This window comes from Notechis scutatus, chromosome 11, assembly GCF_049901735.1.
Source record: "Notechis scutatus isolate UNSWTSFEM ecotype Mainland chromosome 11, rNotScu1.2, whole genome shotgun sequence".
Taxonomy (NCBI): Eukaryota; Metazoa; Chordata; class Lepidosauria; order Squamata; family Elapidae; genus Notechis; species Notechis scutatus.
In genome coordinates, this window is record NC_142019.1 from 2,011,114 (window position 1) to 2,030,837 (window position 19,724).

The 19,724-nt window shown below is 43.7% G+C and overlaps 2 protein-coding genes and 1 long non-coding RNA gene across 3 annotated transcripts in view; 1 reads left to right on the forward strand and 2 right to left on the reverse strand.

Annotated features, from left to right (window-relative positions):
- FAM219B (family with sequence similarity 219 member B) overlaps positions 1-19,724 on the reverse strand; it is a 186,786-nt gene that overhangs the window by 87,538 nt on the left and 79,524 nt on the right. The gene's annotated exons all lie outside the window — the stretch shown is intronic.
- Positions 4,744-16,559, forward strand: CPLX3 (complexin 3). Its single transcript, XM_026689765.2, has 3 exons — positions 4,744-5,333; positions 10,488-10,575; positions 15,099-16,559. The coding sequence occupies exons 1-3, from the start codon at positions 5,173-5,175 to the stop codon at positions 15,321-15,323; spliced, it is 474 nt and encodes a 157-aa protein (XP_026545550.1). The 5' UTR covers positions 4,744-5,172; the 3' UTR covers positions 15,324-16,559.
- The window catches only part of LOC148129677 (uncharacterized), a 112,945-nt gene continuing 109,162 nt past the window's right edge, over positions 15,942-19,724 (reverse strand). The window contains exon 2 of the long non-coding RNA XR_015750767.1: positions 15,942-15,985. This is a non-coding gene — a long non-coding RNA (uncharacterized LOC148129677). The remainder of the gene's footprint in view (positions 15,986-19,724) is intronic.

A 19,724-nucleotide genomic window follows, 5' to 3' on the forward strand; every position in this document is an offset into this window, starting at 1 on the left:
GAACGACTGGCCTCCAGAAGTTGCAAATGCTCCAACACTGGAGGTTTTCAAGAAGAGATTGGATAACCGTTGGTTTGAAGTGGGGTAGGGTTTCCTGCCTAGGCAGGGGGTTGGACTAGAAGACCTCCAAGGTCCCTTCCAACTCTGTGATTCTGTAGGTAGAAGAGGAATGTCCCAAAGATGCTTTTTTTCCAAAAGGCAACTGGACTTACTTGGTTTTTTTTTTTTTTATTTCTTTGAAAACGTTTAGTTTCTCATCCAAGAACTTTCTTCCCCCAAACTTCTTGGGTGAGAAACAAAATGTTTTCAAAAGAAAAAAAAACAAGGAAGTTCAGTTGCTTTTTTTAAAAAGTACCTTAGGGACAACCTGGATGACTGAGAAGCTACTGTTATATTATACTACTAAACTACTACTGCTGTCTACTATTGACCTCACCCCTTTCCTAAGAGGTCTTAGGGAGGGTGCATAAGCGCACCAACGTGCCTACCGTCTCTGTCCTATTGTTTCTTTTATATTTTTCTTAGATGCATCCGTTTTGTGTATTCATAACCATGTTTATACTTATACCTGTTATCTAACAATCTCTTGACAAAACAAAATAAATAAAAATAAAAAAGCTCCATAGAGAAACTCCAGGACAGCAGCATGAGTTACATCCATCCGGGGACTTATTTCTGGAATGTTCCTAGTCTAAAATCCCAACCCATTTTTGGTAAGTCAAGGCAGGTGGCTCAGTGGCTTAGACGCTGAGCTTGTCCATCAGAAAGGTTGGCAGTTTGGCGGTTCGAATCCCCAGCGCCACGTAACGGAGTGAGCTCCTGTTACGTGTCCCAGCTTCTGCCAACCTAAGCAGTTCGAAAGCATGGTGGGAAGGGAACAGCGTTCCGTGCACCTTTAGCGTTCAGCCATGCCAGCCACATGACCACGGAGACGTCTTTGGAGAGCTCTGGCTCTTCGGCTTTGGAACCATCCATGAGCTGAGGAAGCTTCTTGGATGAGAAATGAAACATCTTCAAAGAAAAACCAGAAAGTCCAGTTGCTTCTTAAAAAAGCACCTTTGGGACAAGGTGACAAAAATAAACAATTACTGTGGGGTATATAAGGATGGCCTTAGAAGAGACAACAAACCCAGATGTCAGCTACAACTCATAAAGGCAAAGCCCCATCTTTGTTTACGTGTGTTGCAATTGCACAATTGGAACTGCCATTTTGATATTTTTTTTTTTTAATTTCCTCTCTGCAGACCCTTCTCCCAAAATAAAATCTCCAATTCTGCCCTTCTGGACACTAAATGTGAAGGATCTGCAGGGCCCTTGACGGCGTGTGAGAGAAGTGAAGAAGTATTAGTGCTGAACTGTGCTAAAATTCTTACGCAGTCCTTATTTGGGTGCAATTCAGGCCGATTCAGCAAAAAAAGACATCCTGTTTGAAAAGAATCGCCATTTCTTAAGTACAACAGATTCTTACTGTTAATCCGAAAAGCAGTTTCCTGTTGTTACAAGTGCAAACCGCAATTGCTTTGTGAGCTGGGTTGTGCTTCAGTCCTATAGATTTTTATCTCTCTGAGGTGCGTGAAACCCCGAGATCATGAAAAACAACAACAATAACCCGGTTAGAAATGGATTCCTCCCCATCGCTGTTATCAAAAATATTGACTGGAAGGAAGCTAAAAGGACAAAAAGCATGAAAGGTAAAGTCTATTAGGCACCCAAACACCCAAAGGCAGGAGAAGAAGCAACGGATGGAAACAGATCAAGGAACAACCTGGAACTAAGGAGGGAATTTCCTGACAGTGAGAACAATTAATTGGTGGAACAACTTCCCTCCAGAAGTTGTGGTTGCTCCATCACTGGAGGTTTTTAAGAAGAGATTGGACATCCATTTGTCTGGAATGTTAGCAGGGGTTGGACTAGAAGACCTTCGAGGTCCCTTCCAGCTCTCTTGTTCCCTTCTTTTAAGATGTGATACGTTTTACTTTTCTATTTTTCAACGAGGCTTGAACTTGGCCATGATTGGCTATCGTCCTCTCTGTATCAAAAGCCATGTTCATAATTATTCACATGTGAAAATAGGAGGGTGTTTTTTAAGCCGTTTGTTCGCAAGCGATGTCTGCTTATAGTACATTATTTTCTTACATTAGGAGCTTAGCTGCTGCTAATGGGCATTATCCATTCAAACCAGAAGCTTTGCAGCTGAGCTATTCCTATGCTCTTTTCGTTTATTTTAAATGTTTTCTCATTCCCTCCCCCAATTGTGGTTTCTAGGGAATCCATTTCCTGCCTTCCCTTTCCCTTCTTCCTTTCTCCTATTTCCTTCTGGTTGCTTTTCTTCCCTTTCCCTCCTTCCCTCCCTGCCTCTCATTCTCATATTCTTTCTTCCTTCCTCTGTCCCTTCCTCCCTCCCTCCCTTCCTCCTTCCTTCTTTCCTTCCTTCCTTCCTTCCTCCCTCCCTCCCTCCCTGCCTGCCTCTCATTCCTTTTCTTCCTCCCTCCCTCACTGCTTCTCATTCCCATATCTTTCCTTCCTCCCTCCCTCCCTCCCTGCCTCTCATTCCTATTTCCTTCCTTCCTTCCTCCCTCCCTTCCTCTCATTCTCATATCCTTCCTTACTTCCTCCCTCCCTGCTTCTCATTTCCATTTCCTTCCTCCCTTCCTCCCCGCCTCTCATTCCCATTTCTTTCTTCCTTCCTTCCTCCCTTCCTTCCTCTCATTCCCATTTCCTTCCTTCCTCCCTCTCTCCCTTCCTCTCATTCTCATATCCTTCCTTCCTTCCTCCCTGCCTGCCTCTCATTCTCATATCCTTCCTTACTTCCTCCCTCCCTCCCTGCCTCTCATTTCCATTTCCTTCCTTCCTTCCCTCCTTCCTCCCCTTATGCCAGAACTTAAAAACTCTTAATGTTCCAGCCATTAATACCAAGGTCTAAAATAGCCTTGCAATCACAAACTTGCTAATGCTATGGTGTTTGATTTTAATTGCTCTACAAGTCACTTTTGGGAGTGAAATTCCGCTGAAAAGCGGGAGGGTAAATAAAGAACTAGATCGAGTGAGACTCAGTTTTGGTGGGTGGGTGTGTTTGCATCAGCTGTGCATCTGAAACTATCAACTACACTTTGCCCAACTAAGTTGTGCAACTGTGAGATTAGTTGATGGTCTTGGGCACACAGGCGGCTGTTACATATATCTTGGGTTGACAAAATCAAAAATGAGGAGCTGCTTGGGAAAGCCAAGGGAAATCATCAAAACCATAAAAAAATGAAAGTTAGAATATTTTGGACATGTGATGCGACACCCGGAAAAATACAGCATCCTTCACTTAATCCTCCAGGGAAAGAGTGAAGGTAAATGAAGTTCCAGGCAGAGGAAGAACATCGTGGCTTCAAAATCCAAGTTTGGACAGAACTCAGCTGCCCTTTTTCATGCAGCTGTTGATAAAAAAAATAGGATCGCCAATATGATTGCCAATGTCCAATGATGGATATGGCACAAGAAGACGAAGAAACACAGGCAGATTCATAAATTTGGATGGAGTAAACATGCAGTTCAAACGCAGGTGTAAAATGGAAGATTATACCTCATGAAATCAGTCTTTTAAGGCGCCAGAAAACTCTTTATGCGGGCTCTAAGAAATGTAATAACTCTAGAAGATAAATATATTGTTTAACATAAAGAACAAAAGAAAGGAAAACCACGCCAGTCCAAAGAGGTAAAAATCCACCTTTTTGACCTAGTTTTTGAGGAAAGTCAGTTGAAGTTCAGCCGCATGTGGCATGATCGAGTGATAGCTTGGTTTCGCAAGCGCTTCACTTCACTGCTTCCCACTTTTCTGTCCATCGCATCTGTATTTGCCTGCTTACAACTGTCTTCTCTGTCTGGATGTCCTCCAGATGTGTGGGACAGAATCCCCCTAACTCTGAGCCAAGTGAATGATAGACTTTGCCTGTGACATTTGGCGGCTGGCCCCTTCGAAGCCAGCTTGAGCAAAGCTGGTGAAAAACACTGGGGAAACATTCTTGGTTTCTTCCCCAAAACTTTAACCTTAGACTGTCTACTCTTGACCTCCCGCCATGCCTAAGAGGTCTGTAAGGGGGCGTGCATAAGCACACCAGCGTGCCTATTGTCCCTGCCCTATAATGTTCCCTTTTATTTCATGGATTTGTAATCATGTTTATACTTATATCTGTTATCTAATACATGCTTGACAAAATAAATAAATAAAATAAAATAAAGTAAAATAAAATAAAGTAAAATAAATAAAGTAAAATAAATAAAGCAAAATAAATAAAGTAAAATAAACAAACAAACAAACAAACAAACAAATAAATAAATAAAATAAACTCTTCCTCCCAATAGATGAATTCAGACGCTGCCACCCAGAGGAGCTGTTTCAGCAATAGATTTGCCTCTTTTTTTTAAAAAAAGGTGAAGAATGTAAATGTGTATTGTTAAGCAAATTAAATATCCAGACAGCACGATGTTTATTTAGCACTAAGAAATGTATTTAATAAAAAAAAATCAATTAAAATAAAGGTGAACCCCAATAGAAGCCACCTTCTTGCTAAAGGTTGGAAGGAAGCAACGAAGAGGCTTCGGCAGGTCTCCTTTTCTTGAAAGAAATAATAAAATAAATAAAAGTAAAAGAGGAAGGTGGGGCTGGGAAGCCCAAAAGGGAGGGATCAGGGGGCGGAGTAAAGTTGTCACGCTTGGAGAGTCGGGGTTAGACCAACTTAAGAGGGTTGGGGCTCCGAAGGACGGCCCTCCGCGGAGGGAGGGGTCTCTCTCTCCTGGATCAGCCCCGTCGGCAACATCGGCTCCCCAACGCCCATCGACGGCAGTCGCTGTCCGAGCGCCGTGGTGCTGAAACAAGCGCTCCGAGCCCGCAAGGCTGCGGCTTCCCACGGCGGCGCGCGCTTCTTCGGAGCTGTCCGCAGACACCAGGTGCTGAACTTCTTTCCCTTGGCCTTGGTCTACTCTTCCCCCTCCGGAGCCCCGTTGAGCCTCGATGGAAAACGACGAGGGGACGCTTCTTCAACAAGAGACGAGATGCTGATCTAAACCCAGCTTAGGAAGCCCAGCCCACTCCACGACCCACCTGAGCGTCTTCCCGCCATCTCCAGTGGGTGCTAAGTCCACTCCTGTATCTGCTGCCGCCACCGCTCTCCGTTCTGCCTAGCCATGGCTTTCATGGTGAAGTCAATGGTTGGTGGCCAACTGAAGAATCTCACTGGTGGCTTAGGAGGAGAAGACAAAGGAGAAGCGGACAAATCTCCAGCGGAAGCCCAAGGAATGACGAAGGAAGAATATGAAGAGTATCAGAAGCAGCTGGTGGAAGAAAAGTAAGTGCATGGTATTGCATGAGAAAGTGTATAAATTTAATAAATACAGGAAGGGAGACCTCTTCTTCACTTCTTTTTTCGTCTCTGATTTTCAGGATGTGTTGTGATAAATACAATCCTTGTGACATGTCATCAGGCTAGACATATTTCTCCAATTTGCTGCTCTCCAGGTGTTCTGACTTACAGTGTTGTCATATGGCTGGCTGAGAATGATGACATCATAGCTCAGAACACCTGACTGGCCATCCTGATGTAATGGTTGCCATGTTATATCTCTGAGACAGAAATGGGGGCATCCTTAAAAAAAAAATATCTTGATGACTTCAGTCAAGTTTCCCCATTATTTTATGCCCCAATATCTCCAGATACTCGTGGTGTAGTCTTCTTTCAGTTCAGTTCATCTTCTTGCAATTTGAAAATAATACAGTAAAACAGATTTTCATGATTGCAATTAAGAGTATAGTCTGTATTAATGATAGTCACATCATAAGCATCAATTGCTCAGAAATGAGGAATAATAATATCATCAAGTAATATCAACTCCTCAAAACTATTCTTTGCTGCTGCTACCCTTCCCATGATGGAGGATGAAAACTGAGTTCCAATACATTTCACAGGGATAGTCTAGAAAAGTTTAGTTGTTGCTTGATGAGTGCATGGTAGCATCAGCATTATTGGATGAGAGTCCACTTCATTAATTGAACTAGACATGTCTTGTCACTATTAGTCTTTTGAGTGCCGCCTTCACAGGCCTATGCTTGAGTGTCTCTGTGGAAGATTAATACGAAGGAGCAAGAGGACAAAACCCTTCACTCCTTTTTAATCAGAGTAATCAAATAAGATGTGATGACTTTGCTTTACTTAATATAGCTCATTGTATAACAGCTCAGATTCAGACCTCTATCAGGTGGTTCAGGGCACATGACGTTTATTGTCCAAAGGAACATACCCGAAAAGGAACCAGATACTCGGTCTGGATATGGATGTGGCTGTTGGCTCAAGTCTAACATGACTTATCGGTTTAGAGCGATGGAATCAGTGGGGCGATGGGTCCATGCACAGAGATTGAAGATTTCTGATATTCTAGGCTGAACGAAACCATGAACTTGTTCCTCCAATCAGAAATTCTGACCCTGAGATCCATACCTTCCACACTAAATAAAACATGTAGGAATTCCAGGAGGGGAAAAAAGAAGCTACTTGAAAGCTCAAAATCAGGATGGTTTTAGATGGATTCCAGCTAAACGTTGGAAGGGGCCGAGCTTACCATAAAAATAGAGCAAATTTGCGAGCTAAATTAAAAATAGCTCTCAGGAATATCTGCGCAGAAATAAATCCTTGGCTCTAAGCAGTTTTTATGCAAAGTTCGACCTTAAATCCTCTGCTTTCTAAATGCAAATATAGGAATCCAGGGCTGTAGAAGGCAGATTGCAGAAGCTGATGTTTCATTTAAATGGAAGTTTAAACAGGATCCTGCACCTGTTTTCTAATATGCAGAGGAGGAAACACAAAAAGGAAGACATTTGTTACACAGAGCAGGGAATGTCAGTAATGTATTTTCACAAACTCTCTAATCTTTTAATCCTCTTTTGCTTTCAAGAGATGGGATTGTTTTCTCAGGAAGAGGGGAAAAAACCCCTCACTGTGGATTTATTTATATTCTGAATTATTTCTAATTTGGGTGGGGAGAAGGAACACAAACATTATTTAAAGCCGCTTTCGTACATAATACATTGTTCTTGTTTGGAATTACTCACTGTCTGCACTCGGCTCTCAGAGCTTTATAATACCTTAACTATTCATCTTCACACCCCATTCCCTCCCGAGCTCCATCGTGAGTAAGCACCTCTGTCTGACTTCTATTATCTTTGCAGAAAGCACGGAGGAGCTAGTCTGTATCCAAAAGGTAGTCACTTAAGCTTATAGGTAGATTAAAGATTTGGGATAGAGGTCCACCTGTTCTCTCTTGTGGAGAGAACTCTGGTTTCCAAAGAGTTTTGTGTTGAAGCAATTCGATAACAAGTTTTTCAGATGAATATAAGAACATTGGAGGCATAGGGAACAAGCCCAGAAACATAAACACGATGGTTAGAAATGCCCCTTAATCTCAGCTTTTTAGCTAAAGAGCTAAGAGAGCCCCAAACCCTATTTCTTATCTTTGACCTATAACAAGAATTTAATTTAATAGACCAGTGCCTGCTTTGCTTGACGGCACTTAATTTTCCTCTCTATGGAGTCTGTCAGGGCTGTCTTAACTCTCACACTTGTTTTAAGCTACATCCCAGAATTACACAAGCGAAAGGTAAATCCATCTTTGTCTGATGCAGAAACTACAAAACTGCATTAACTTTGAAAGATGGTGTGACAGCTGGATCCAACAAGATTAGGAACAATCGGCCTGGGACGAAAGAAATCCATCACAGTCACGAGATTCACGTATGAATGGCTCAGTGCATGGAGAAATCACATACGAACAGGAAAAAGAATCACAAGAATTAAACCTCATTTCTATTATGTCATAAAGTAGAGCTTGTGTTTGGCACTTTGCTGAATTTCTTCATAGCAGTTTTTCCTCAGTTTTTGCAAAAAGCATCAGAGAGGGGTATCCTTAAATCACTGCCTGTGAAGTGTCTAGTTTTAGCCGTGGCTGGGCAGACAGATGGCTACCCAGCCTCTGCTTAAATACCCTTTAACGAAAATGGACCCAGTATTTCATTGGTCGGCCCTGCTGTCTAACAGCTTGTGTCATCTGCAGCTTTTGTTTAAATGTTTCCAGGAAGGAGAATTAATTGAGTCATAGGACTTGGAATGAGAATTAGTTAGTTATGCCACTGAAAGGAGATATGGAACCAATTAAGATTACTTTAATGTTGGGGCAGGGAGAGAATAGAGGAAATGAACGCTCTTCTGTTTTAGACATCCCTGGAAGACTAGAGGCAGGATCTTCTGCAGATCCTGGATGGTTGGGTTCACTTAACATGCTAATTTTGGGTACCATTTTCTGGATTTGCCTAATATTTGCCTAGTAAATCCATCACACCAGTTCAGTGTGTAAAGGCAGACACAAATGCACACTTAATCAAGGGCATTAGGTTGCATGACTGCAACTGCTGAATTTTTATCCTTGACTAAGTTGGGAATGTTGTGTGAACGAAGCCATTGGTTTCTTAACCCCTTGAATCAAAGCCAAGAGATTAAGGGAAGTTACAAGGATAATGACTAACGTCGGGTCATTGTATGATAGCAAAAAATAATAATCAGGAGTCTGCTAAACCTTTTTGACTAAGTTTATTAAAAAAATTCACGTATGGATTCGCTTCCTTTCTTCTTTACATCTAGCTAACCTTGCTTTTTCGTTCTTCGTTGTTTCATTCTACAAACTTGGGATTTTGTTCATCGTTTCTATGAAGGTTTGTCAGGGATGTGATCATCGTACCATGTACCATGCCTGGGGTGATGAATGAACCTCATGTGAGGTTAGGCTTTCTGGATTACATAATACAGAAACTGGGATTCCATCCTGGGCATAGATAATAAGAAATAATCCTTACTACAATATCAATAGAGTGGAGATGATGTAAAATGATCAAACAAGCCCTTTCGCAAGCAAGATTGGATCCCACATATGCACATGCATGCACACACAGACACTTATATGTAGGCAGCATGCAACACAACAGTTCTACTTCAACAACAGTTGGATCTGAGTCGAGGACGAGGACAGGCAATTATTTCTCAGTAACTAAGCCAAGTTTTGTTGCTTAATTAATGTGACTTTGTCCCTGTCTTTTGATTAACTTCACGCTGGCCTGGATAACAGCCTCCTTTGGGAAATCTTCCTGTTCCCATGTAGTTATCCTCTGGCAATTTTGGCCTAGCTTGCCAACTGGAGCACATTTGCTAATAATAGGGCCAAGCTATTTGCGGGACTGCCTATCTTGCCGTCATTTTGGGAAGCCATGCTCCAGGTCTCCCCCATCAAGCAATGTCATCTTCTCGGAAACCGACATCCTGCCTCCTCTGTATCTGCCCTCCAGGAAGCAGGATGGCTCTGACCCTATTAGCCTTTCCTGAGGCTTTAAAAACCATATAACAGAACAGAAGCACAGAGTTGGAGGTCTTCTAGTCCAACCCCCGATCAAGCAGAAAACCTATACTATTTCAGACAAACAGCTGCCCATTTTCTTCTGAAAAACCTCCAGTGATGGAGCATCCACCATTTCTGGTGGCAAGCTGTTCCACTGGTTAAGTATTCCAACTGTCAGGAAATTTCTCCTTAGTCCTTGGTTGCTTCTCTCCTTGGTTAGTTTCCATCCATTGTTTCTTGTCCAGCCTTCAGATGCTTTGGAGAATAAGTTGACCCCTTCTTCATTGTGGCAGCCCCTCAAATTCTGGAAGACTGCTATCATCCACTCCTAGTCCTTCTTTGAATTAAACTAGACATACCCAATCCCTGCAACCGTTCTTCATATATTTTAGCCTCCTAATAATCTTCGTTGCTCTTCTCCGCACTCCACACTCTGTCTCAACGACTTTTTAAAATCGTGGTCACCAAAACTTGATGCAACTATTCCAACTGTGGTCTTACTGTTCAGACTTGACTGTTCTTCCTGGCTTTGAGGCCAGGAACATAGGTGAGTTCCACTGGTTAATATGTTGAGGTTATTCTTCAGTTGAATCCTGTTGATGCATTTAGAATTTAGGTTCTGTGAAGCTCGTCTTGGGGTTCTACTTTACTTTATTTTATTGTCATTGCACCTCATACAACTAAATCAAATGCCACCTTTAGTCTACATTATAACTATAAAAATAAAACACAAACACACATCCTTCACATTCTATGCAATTGAATTAATATTGCACTACACAGTAGAATTCAGTATACTGTAGTTACTAACCCTGTAAGTGCTGGGGATTGTACGTCAACAATATCTGGTCATCCATCAGCTTTCCTTATAAGGATATGGGATTATTGCCTTGCTATGAAAACATTGATTATAGTAGGAGAAAAGAAGGCCGAAGGGAGAGGGTGGAATTAAACGAGTCATCAGTTTAGAATTCTTACGTTGCCACAAACGATCCAAGTCTGTTTGGACAGATGAGCAGACCTATTCAGGGTTGAAATCAATTTCTTTCTCCTTGTGACTTTTGCAGGATGGAGCGTGATGCCGAGTTTGCCCAGAAGAAGGCTGAGCGTGCGACTCTGCGGACTCACTTCCGTGACAAATACAAACTGCCCAAGGTATGGAGTGAACCCTTCACAAATCTCAGTCTGGTTTCTTGAGGGAGCTTCTCTGCATTAGGGCTTGGGGATTTTAAGACTTATGGACTTCAGTGCCCAGAATGGGAAGGAATTCTGGGAATTGAAGTCCACAAGTCTTAAAGTTCCCAAGGCTGGAGACCCCTGCCCTAACACAACTGTACTATCGTCAAACTTCGCACTCGAAGTGAAGAAATGATGCTGTTTTATGCTACGGTAGAATAGGTTCCCAGCAGATATACGGACATGGTAATTCTCTCCCTGCTCTTTATCCTACCCCCTCCCTCCTCCTATCTTTTAATTAGAGATGAATATTTGGGAATTTTATAGTTATTTATATTGTCCGTAGGTTTTGTCTAGTTTTATATTTTTAATAGTGTAAGCTGCCCAGAGTTACCCTGTGGTAAGACGGAGTAAATTTAATAAATAACATAAATAAATAACAAAAGGGGTTATGGAGAATCCAGGCCAGATCCTGCAGAGATCACCAATTAACCCCCATCTTTTTTTGTTTAAAGTTTTTCAACCTTGGCCACTCTAAAGATGTGTGGACTTCAACTCCCAGAATTCCCCAGTCAGCCAGTCACCCTAAACGAATGGTTGTAAGTCAAAACCTGCTCGCATTGGGATTGATTCGAAGACACTGGATTCAATGTAATGATTTGAACTGAAGGATTAATTCCATCCGGTTGCTATTGAATCAGATCTTCAACCAGGAGCATTCACAGTTCTCCTGTTTAGAAGTTTCTCATGATTACAATTCCCTCTCTTAGTTTCTCTCTCTTTTTAATTTAATTCTGCCTGGGCCCTTCAGTGGCATTGTTTGCTGCTTAGCTTTGAGCCGGATATTACATCGTTTTAATTTGTACTGTAGATAGAACACAAGAAGAAAGTCGTATTGCATGGTTTTAATTTATATCACAATGCACCCAAAATGTCCTTCTGAGGTACTCTGCAAATATTGGAAATAAGGAAACAGAAATAAACACAACTTCCCTGTTCCCCAAAGTGAGTTGGTGTGGGCGTCCTCTACCATCAGTTGAAGACAGAAAGAGGACAAGATCCTTACGCACTGCTCCGCCTTACGAAGACGTCAACCAGGGTAGATGCCACTTGCAATAGGAATACATTTGCTTTTTTTTTTTTTTTTAGAAAGACAGCAGCAGAAGTCTCTGCAAGGGGAGAGTTAAAACCAAAATGGTGCCCCCCCCCAACAGCCATCAACACTCTGTCCCTTTGAAAAATGTGGGCCTTGGATATGGTCCAAAGGCCCCAAAGAGGTAGACTTCTATTGCATAGAGATACTTAGCTAACCATCTTAGATACCCCTGAGCCGATAGCATCTTTTCAATAGGGTGGGTGCTGCTTGGGAATCCTGGGGAAAAATGATGTAGAGGACACTCAAGGAAGTGCTTCTCAAACTTGGCCACTGGAAGACCGGTGGACTTCAACTCCCAGAAGTCCCCAGTCATTTAAGGTCATAGAGTTGCCAAGTTTGAGAAACATCGTCTTGGGAATGTTCGTGGAGAATCTCAGTCATCCTGGTCACAGTTCACTCAAAAAGTGCTTTTTTAAAAAAAAATTAAAGGCAACTGGGTTGTTTTTTGAGGAGGAGGAAGATACAGATGTAAATACAGATTAACAGAGATGGAAGGGACCTTGTAGGTCATCTAGTCTAACCCCCTGCCCAAGCAGGAGATCCTACACCAGGGGTGTCCAACCTTGGCAACTTTAAGACTTGTGGACTTCAACTCCCAGAATTCCTCAGCCAGCAGTTGAAGTCCACAAGTCTTAAAGTTGCCAAGGTTGGACACCCCTGCCCTACACCATGTCTGACAGATGGCAGTACAATCTCTTCTTGAAAGCCTCCAGTGATGAAGCTCCCACAGCTTCTGAAGGCAACTTCTGTTCAACTGGTTGATTATTCTCCCTATCAGAAAATTCCTCCTTATTTCCAGGTTGAATCTCTCCTTGTTCAGTTTCCATCCATCATTCCTTGTCTGGCCTTTGGGTGCCTTGGATAAGATGCTTCGCTTTTTATCCAAGAAGCTTCATCAGTTGAGATTGGATGGTGAGGAGATTGACTGGATAGACTATCCAGTCACAACCGAAGCTTCTTGGCTAAGAAGCAAAATGGATGCTAGGAAATCCTTCTGGCTGAACTGAACTGGTGATTTATTCCAGTTGAAACCAATTGCATTTTTGGGGCTACTCAATGGGTTAGATGAAGATGATGTTGAGCATAGTTGGGCCATCCAGAGATTAGCCATGAACCGCCACATATTCAATTGCCTCCACTGGAATCCTTTCCATTTGAATCTAAAATCCAATATTCTACTCATTTACTGATATATTTTTTTAAGAACAGACATAATTAGGACAATCCAATTATGCTCATAATTCCGCTCCTAACTGGCCCTGTTCAAATAAATGGAGCTTATGATGAACGCAGTTTGTTTCCACTCTATTTGTTTCGCTAACCGTATTTATTGGGGGTTTGGCCCCAGGCTGAAATCTGACAAAATGGCCTATTTTTATACCTGGCATTTAGTCATTCGTCTGTAATCCTATACCTGACATTTGCAAGCGTCTCTTACATCAGGGAGAATATGGTATGTTTTTGATGTGTTGGTTGGGTCCTTGTTCTAAAGTGGCACCAGGCTCGATCCGATCATGGAACTGGCCCACTTCCGAATTTGCACAGGGCCCCAATCCAGAGAGACGATTAAGCCTAATCAATTTTTTCTGTTTGTATGAATGCTGCCACGAAAACTTTTAGCTGACCTGGTTAACACGACAATGTGAATGCAGCTGATAGGATGATCAATAGACCTTCCAGATTCCCAAAATCAGAATAATCTAAATATGAAGATACTGGGTTGAAATGGTATATATAGGATCTTCTTAGGCAGGGGGTTGGACTAGTTGACCTCCAAGGTCCCTTACCATTCTGATATTCCCTGTTCTGTGTTCTAAATCTGATTCTGAACCTCATGTTCCTCCTTCAAGGTGCTTTCAAATTTATTTGTTAGCAGAGGTAAAGCTACTCTCAAGCTAAGGTTAATTCTTGGGGGAATTCACAGATTCCTACATGTATTTTTCTTGACAAGCCTAGCGAAGTAGTTACTGTCATTACTGAAGTTTTGTGGAAGGAGAGGAAATTTCTTATCCAACCCATTGTCCAAGAATTCCCTGCTGGTCTCATCCAAATACAACCAAGGCCAACCCTGCTTAGCTTTGGACTCCAAACCTACTCAGAAATCTACAGGTAGCCTTCAACGTACAACGGTTTGTTTAGTGGCCAAAGTTATGACAAAGTGACTTAAAACTGGTCCTTGCACTTACGACCGTTGCAACATCTCTGTGGTCATGTGATCAAAAATTGGGCGGCCCATATTTATGATGGTTGCCGCATCCTGGGAACATAGGATTGTCCCTTGCAACCTTTCCCAGCCAGCTGCTGACCAGCAAAGTCAACGCAGGAAGCTGGGTTTGCTTCATGATGGCATGATTCACTCAATGACAGCAGAGATTCATGTGAGCAGAAAAGGTTGTAAAATTAGGCGTGGCTCATGCAATGACTGTGTTGCTCAATGGGAGATGTTTTGGTCTCAATTACGGTCGTAAGTTGAGATCTACCAGAAGTGCCTCTTGCTGAGACTTACCGCCATTGATGAAATTTTCTCCACCTTGAGTCGGAAGCAATAGCAATAGCGCTAGATTTATATACCGCTTCACAGTGCTTTTACAGCCCTCTCTAAGCAGTTTATAGAGTCAGCCTGTTGCCCCCAACAATCTGGCTCCTCATTTTACCAACCTCAGAAGGATGGAAGGCTGAGTCAATCTTGAGCTGGTCAGGATTGAACTGTTGGCAGTGGGCAGAGTCAGTCTGCAATGCTGCATTCTAACCAATGGGAGGGAAGGAAGGAAGGAAGGAAGGAAGGAAGGAAGGAAGGAAGGAAGGAAGGAAGGGCACTATCAATAGCAGTTAAAGTTATATGCCACTTCATAGTGCTTTCCAGCCCTCTCTTCGTGGTTTACAGAGTCAGCTTCTTGCCCCCCAACAATCTGGGTCCTCATTTTATCGACCTGGGAAAGATGGAAGGCTGAGTCAACCTTGAGCCGGTCAGGATCGAACTCCTGGCAGTGAGCAGTGTTAGCCTGCAATGCTGCATTCTAACCACTGGGAGGAGGGAGGGAGGGAGGGAGGGAGGGAGGGAGGAAGGAAGGAAGGAAGGAAGGAAGGAAGGAAGGAAGGAAGGAAGGGGCACTATCAATTGCACTTAGACTTACATGCCACTTCATGGTGCTTTCCAGCCCTCTCTATGGCCCCCAACAATCTGGGTCCTCATTTTACTGACTTTGAAAGGATGGAAGGCTGAGTCAACCTTGAGCCTGGTGAGATTCGAGCTGCCAAATTGCAGGCAGTTCACGGAAGTAGCCTGCAGTACCGCCCTCCGACCACTGCGCCACCGCGGCTCATCAATTAACCTTCTTTTCTCTAGAACGAAACCGACGACAACCAGATCCAACTCGCCGGGGGTGACGTGGAGCTGCCTAAGGAGCTGGCCAAGATGATAGAGCAAGACAACGAGGAAGAAGAGGAGAAGGACTCTGTTATCGGACAGCTGACCAACATCCAGAACCTAGACCTAGATTCCTTGAAGGACAAAGCCCAAGCCACCATAGACGACCTGAAGCAGTCGGCTGAGAAATGCACCGTCATGTGACTCCATGCTGCCTCTTGATCCCAGTTGGTCAACTTGGGACCCGTGTGAGTGGGGTGGGGTGGTCTGGTCTGTGAGGGGGCAAGGCTGACCCTAGTCGATGAGAAAAGACCCAACAGACGCCCAATGAGTTTGTCTTCCTTGTGTGCGCGCGTGTGTGTGAGCTGAGTATTTTCTTTGCAGCCCGAATCCTCTCCCTTGTAACGTATCTTCCTCCTTCCATCCTTCTTCAGTGAACATGAGATGTGCGTACCTGTCTCAGGTTAGAACCATCAGTTGTCTGACCCGCTCCTCCTTCCCTTACCATGGTCCACCTTGAAGTGCTACCTCTCTTCGACCTTCTCCCTTTCCTCATACATCTAGACAGTCTATCTTCCATCAACCTTTTGATGGGGAAGGATAAGAGCCATTTACCCTCCTGGGAGTTGTCCTGGCTGTGTACTGAAATGAATGTGCACCACACACGCACAAACACACACACACACACACCTCTTTACAGAAACATAATTCGAAGAGGGCACCTCTTGTAGAAAGAGGCTGAAGCAGCAAAGGAATCCTTGACAAGGGAGGTTCCGAGTCTTGTAAATTAGGTGGCTTGCCCACTTATACGTCTTCCAGTCCTGGCTGTGTACTGAAATGAATGTGCACCACACACACGCACACCCCTACAGACCACCCCTCTTTACCAAAACACAATTGGAAGAGGGCACTGAAGAAGCAAAGGAATCCTTGCCAAGGGAGGTTCCGAGTCTTGTAAATTAGATGGCTTGCCCACTTGTACGTCTTCCAGTTCAAGGCAAGGAAGTGGGGCAAGAGAAAAATCCCACCCTCCCTCCTCCACCGTAGACCCCTACTATGAGTCAGAACTTCCAGAACCTCCCAAAGCCCAGCTCCATGGTCCCCCATTTTCCAGGTGGAGAAAAACACAGCTTGGGCCTCTCATTCTACCCCTGAAGCCATACAAGGATGAAAGTTTCTTTGGTTGGTGCTTAATCAACCATAATCCCGTAGGCGTTTTTGTGCTCTGTCTCAGTGTCTAACAATACAACCTGGGACCTCTCACTGTCATGTTTTCAAGAACTAGCGGGAAAGGTATAATTACCTGTGTGACAAACGTGGCAATCTTTATGTTGTGACGTGACTATGCAGTATTCTTTGACCCTCGACCTTCAATGCTTCCCTTCTCTTTTTTCCATGGTACTGTTCGATTTGGTGGAATAAAGACCAAGCTTCTATGCATTCCCTTGTCCTGTGGTTCCCTTGCAGAAAAGATGTTGCGTTATCTGGAGTCTAAACACGGGCTGTTTCTTCTCTTAAGGGCTAAGACAACGGCACCATCAGGGCATATTAACGAAGAGTTACACACACAAAGACACAAATAAAGAGGCTTAGCGATCTTGGGGGATCGCAAAATTGACCACAGGCCCTACATCACAATTGTGCAGTTTCTAAACTATGAACCCAAAAGATCTAGGAGTCCTAGTGGACAATCAGTTAACAATGAGCCAGCAGTGTGCGGCACTGGCCAAAAAAGCCAGTGCAATCCTAAATTGCATCAACAGAGGGATACAATCGAGATCAAGGAAAGTACTAATACCACTCTATGAAGCCTGAGTAAGGCCACACCTAGAGTACTGCATCCAGATGTTGAGACTCTAGAAAGAGTGCAGAGAAGAGCAACCAGGATGATTTAGGGCAGTGATCCCCAACCTTTTTTATGCCGCGGCCTGGTACCGGCATCAGCTGGGCGCCACGGCCCGGTACCGGCATCAGCTGGGCACCGCCATCTTTTTTTGATGAAAAAGTGCTTCCGGTGACCTCACGGGAAGCACTTTTTCATCAAAAGATGGCGGCGCTAGCGCTTCGGTGAGCTTTTCCGGGTAGAAATGGCTTTCTACCCGGAAAAGCTCACCGAGCGCTGAGCGCCGCTCATCTTTTGATGAAAAAGTGCTTCCGGTGAGCTTTCTACCGGAAAAGCTCACCGGAAGCACTTTTCATCAAAAAAAGATGGCGGCGCCCAGCAACCAGCGGCCCGGTAGGACTTGTTCCGCGGACCGGTACCAGTCCGCGGACCGGTGGTTGGGGACCCCTGATTTAGGGGACTGGAGGCTAAAACATACAATGAACAGTTGCAGGAACTGGGCATGGATAGTCTAGTGAAGAGAAGGACCAGGGGAGACATGATAGCAGCCTTCCAATATATGAGGGGCTGCCACAGAGGGGAGGGAGTCAAGCTATTTTCCAAGACACCTGAAGGCCAGACAAGGAATAATGGATGGAAACTGATCAAGGAGAGATTCAACCTAGAAATAAGGAGAAATTTTCTGACAGCAAGAACAATCAACCAATGGAACAGAAGTTGCCTTCAGAAGTTGTGGGAGCTTCATCACTTGAGACCTTCAAGAAGAGACTGAGCAACCATTTGTCAGCATAGCATCTCATGCTTGAGTAGGAGGTTGGACTAGACGATCTACAAGATCTTAAATTAGTAACAGGTGAGTTGACAGTTGACGTTTCCTTTCAGGTATATTCTTTCACAAATATTCCTGGAGAAAGGAGACAAGTAATTTTACCTATGCCTGTTTTAGTAGTTGCCATTAAAAAAAAAGGTGGGGGGAGGAAGGAAATACTGGAAGAGCAGTGCAGCAGTTTGAAAGTGAAACTACGTTCCAACTCTTCATCTTTAAAAGATTGTAACTAAAATACCAGAGTTTTTGCCTGCGAATATATTGAATTGGAGAACGTGAATGATGACACCCAGCCTGTGAATGTGCTCAATTGGAGAATGTGATTGATGACACACCCAGGGGGGAGGGGGGGGGGGAAACAGGGTCACAGGGGACTGTAAATGACGTAGGCCAGAGTTGGCTTCCTACAGGGCAGTGCCAGCAGGTCGCCTCGAATGAATCCTTTGAAGTTTTTTGAAGTTTGGCTCGAGAATCATGATTTAATTAGGGAATCCTGACAGAGAGCACAACTAGACTCACAGGCGTAGAGTTCAAACAAGCTACTTTATTGCTTTCTGCCTATAATACAAGAATCTCCCCTGATGTACAGCTTTTGCCTAGCGAAGACCAGCTAAGGGTCAAAGACATTCAAGGTTGGGTCAGACTTTGCCTCTTGTGTTTATGGAAGGAGTCCAGACTAATTCCCTACTTGACCCCTTCTCCCAACTGGGATGGTTTGCTCTCCAACGTCAAGTTATTGGTTGTATACCCCTCGCAGTAAAGAACATGGCCTGCCCCTGAAAATCCTAGCTGAGCCTAATGGGAGATATTGTGAAAAGTGTTGATATGTAGACTTTGACTCTACAGTGTGAGTGTCAGGATTCCTGCAGTTGCCCTAATTAAATCATGATCCTCGAGCCAAGCTTCAAAAACTTCAAAGGATTTATTAGGAGCGAACATGTTGGCATGACCTGTATGAAGCCGATTCTGAAGCACATAATTTATTATCTCCTGTGACCCTGTTTTGCCCCCCACACCCCTCTGGGTGTATCATAATTAATATTCTCCAACGAAACACGTTCATAGCTGAGAGTCATCAATCACATTCTCCAATGAGGGATTTCCCCCAGGGAGAAACACAGGTAGCTTAGTTACAATCTTTGCAAGATAAGAATGGAATGCACTTTTGGTTTTAAACTGCCACTCTGCTCCTTCGAATTTCTTTCCCCTCCTTTTGTTCATTGCAACTCCAAAACAGGCATAGAAACGTTTGATGAGTGGCTTCTGGCTCTTCTTCGGTGCTAATGAGTTGGTTGCCAACAGAAGTTCATTTCACAGTCCTCTGAGAATGCCTCCCTTGCTTGGCACACTAAACATAGAACGAAAAATCCAGATGATGTCCTGAAAGTGACGATTAAGTCAAACGGAAGGTTTGTAAAACAGCTGCAAGCCTTCCCAAGCAAGAGATGATTAACAATCCAGAGGGGAAAAGATGAAAGCAGAGCGGGGGAAAAAAATGATGTGAAATCAGGTCTATAGATCAGCTTCTTATAGAGAGTCAGCTTGTTTGGGGTGTTTAAGGCCCCAAGCTAAAAACTGGGAGACTGTGAATCCTAGTCCTGCTTTAAGGCACTGAGCCAGCTGGATGACCTTGGGCCAGTCACCCTCCCTCAGCGCTAGGAAGGAGGCAAAAAAAAAAAAAAAAAACCACCCACAGAATCAAACACAATTGAACATCAGGGGGAAAAAATCAGCTTACAGTCTCAGATGCATATTGAAGTTAGCAGATTCCTCATCTATCAAGGGATCTCTGTGTTTTTCAAAGGATGAAAATAGTCTAAACATTAGCAGCTGGCTTTGATATTCCCAGCTATGGGTGGTGGGGAATCTATTTTATTTCCTTCTGCTTTTCCTAGCAGAAGGACTGGAAAAAAATCCTTGACCCAACCCAGCACCC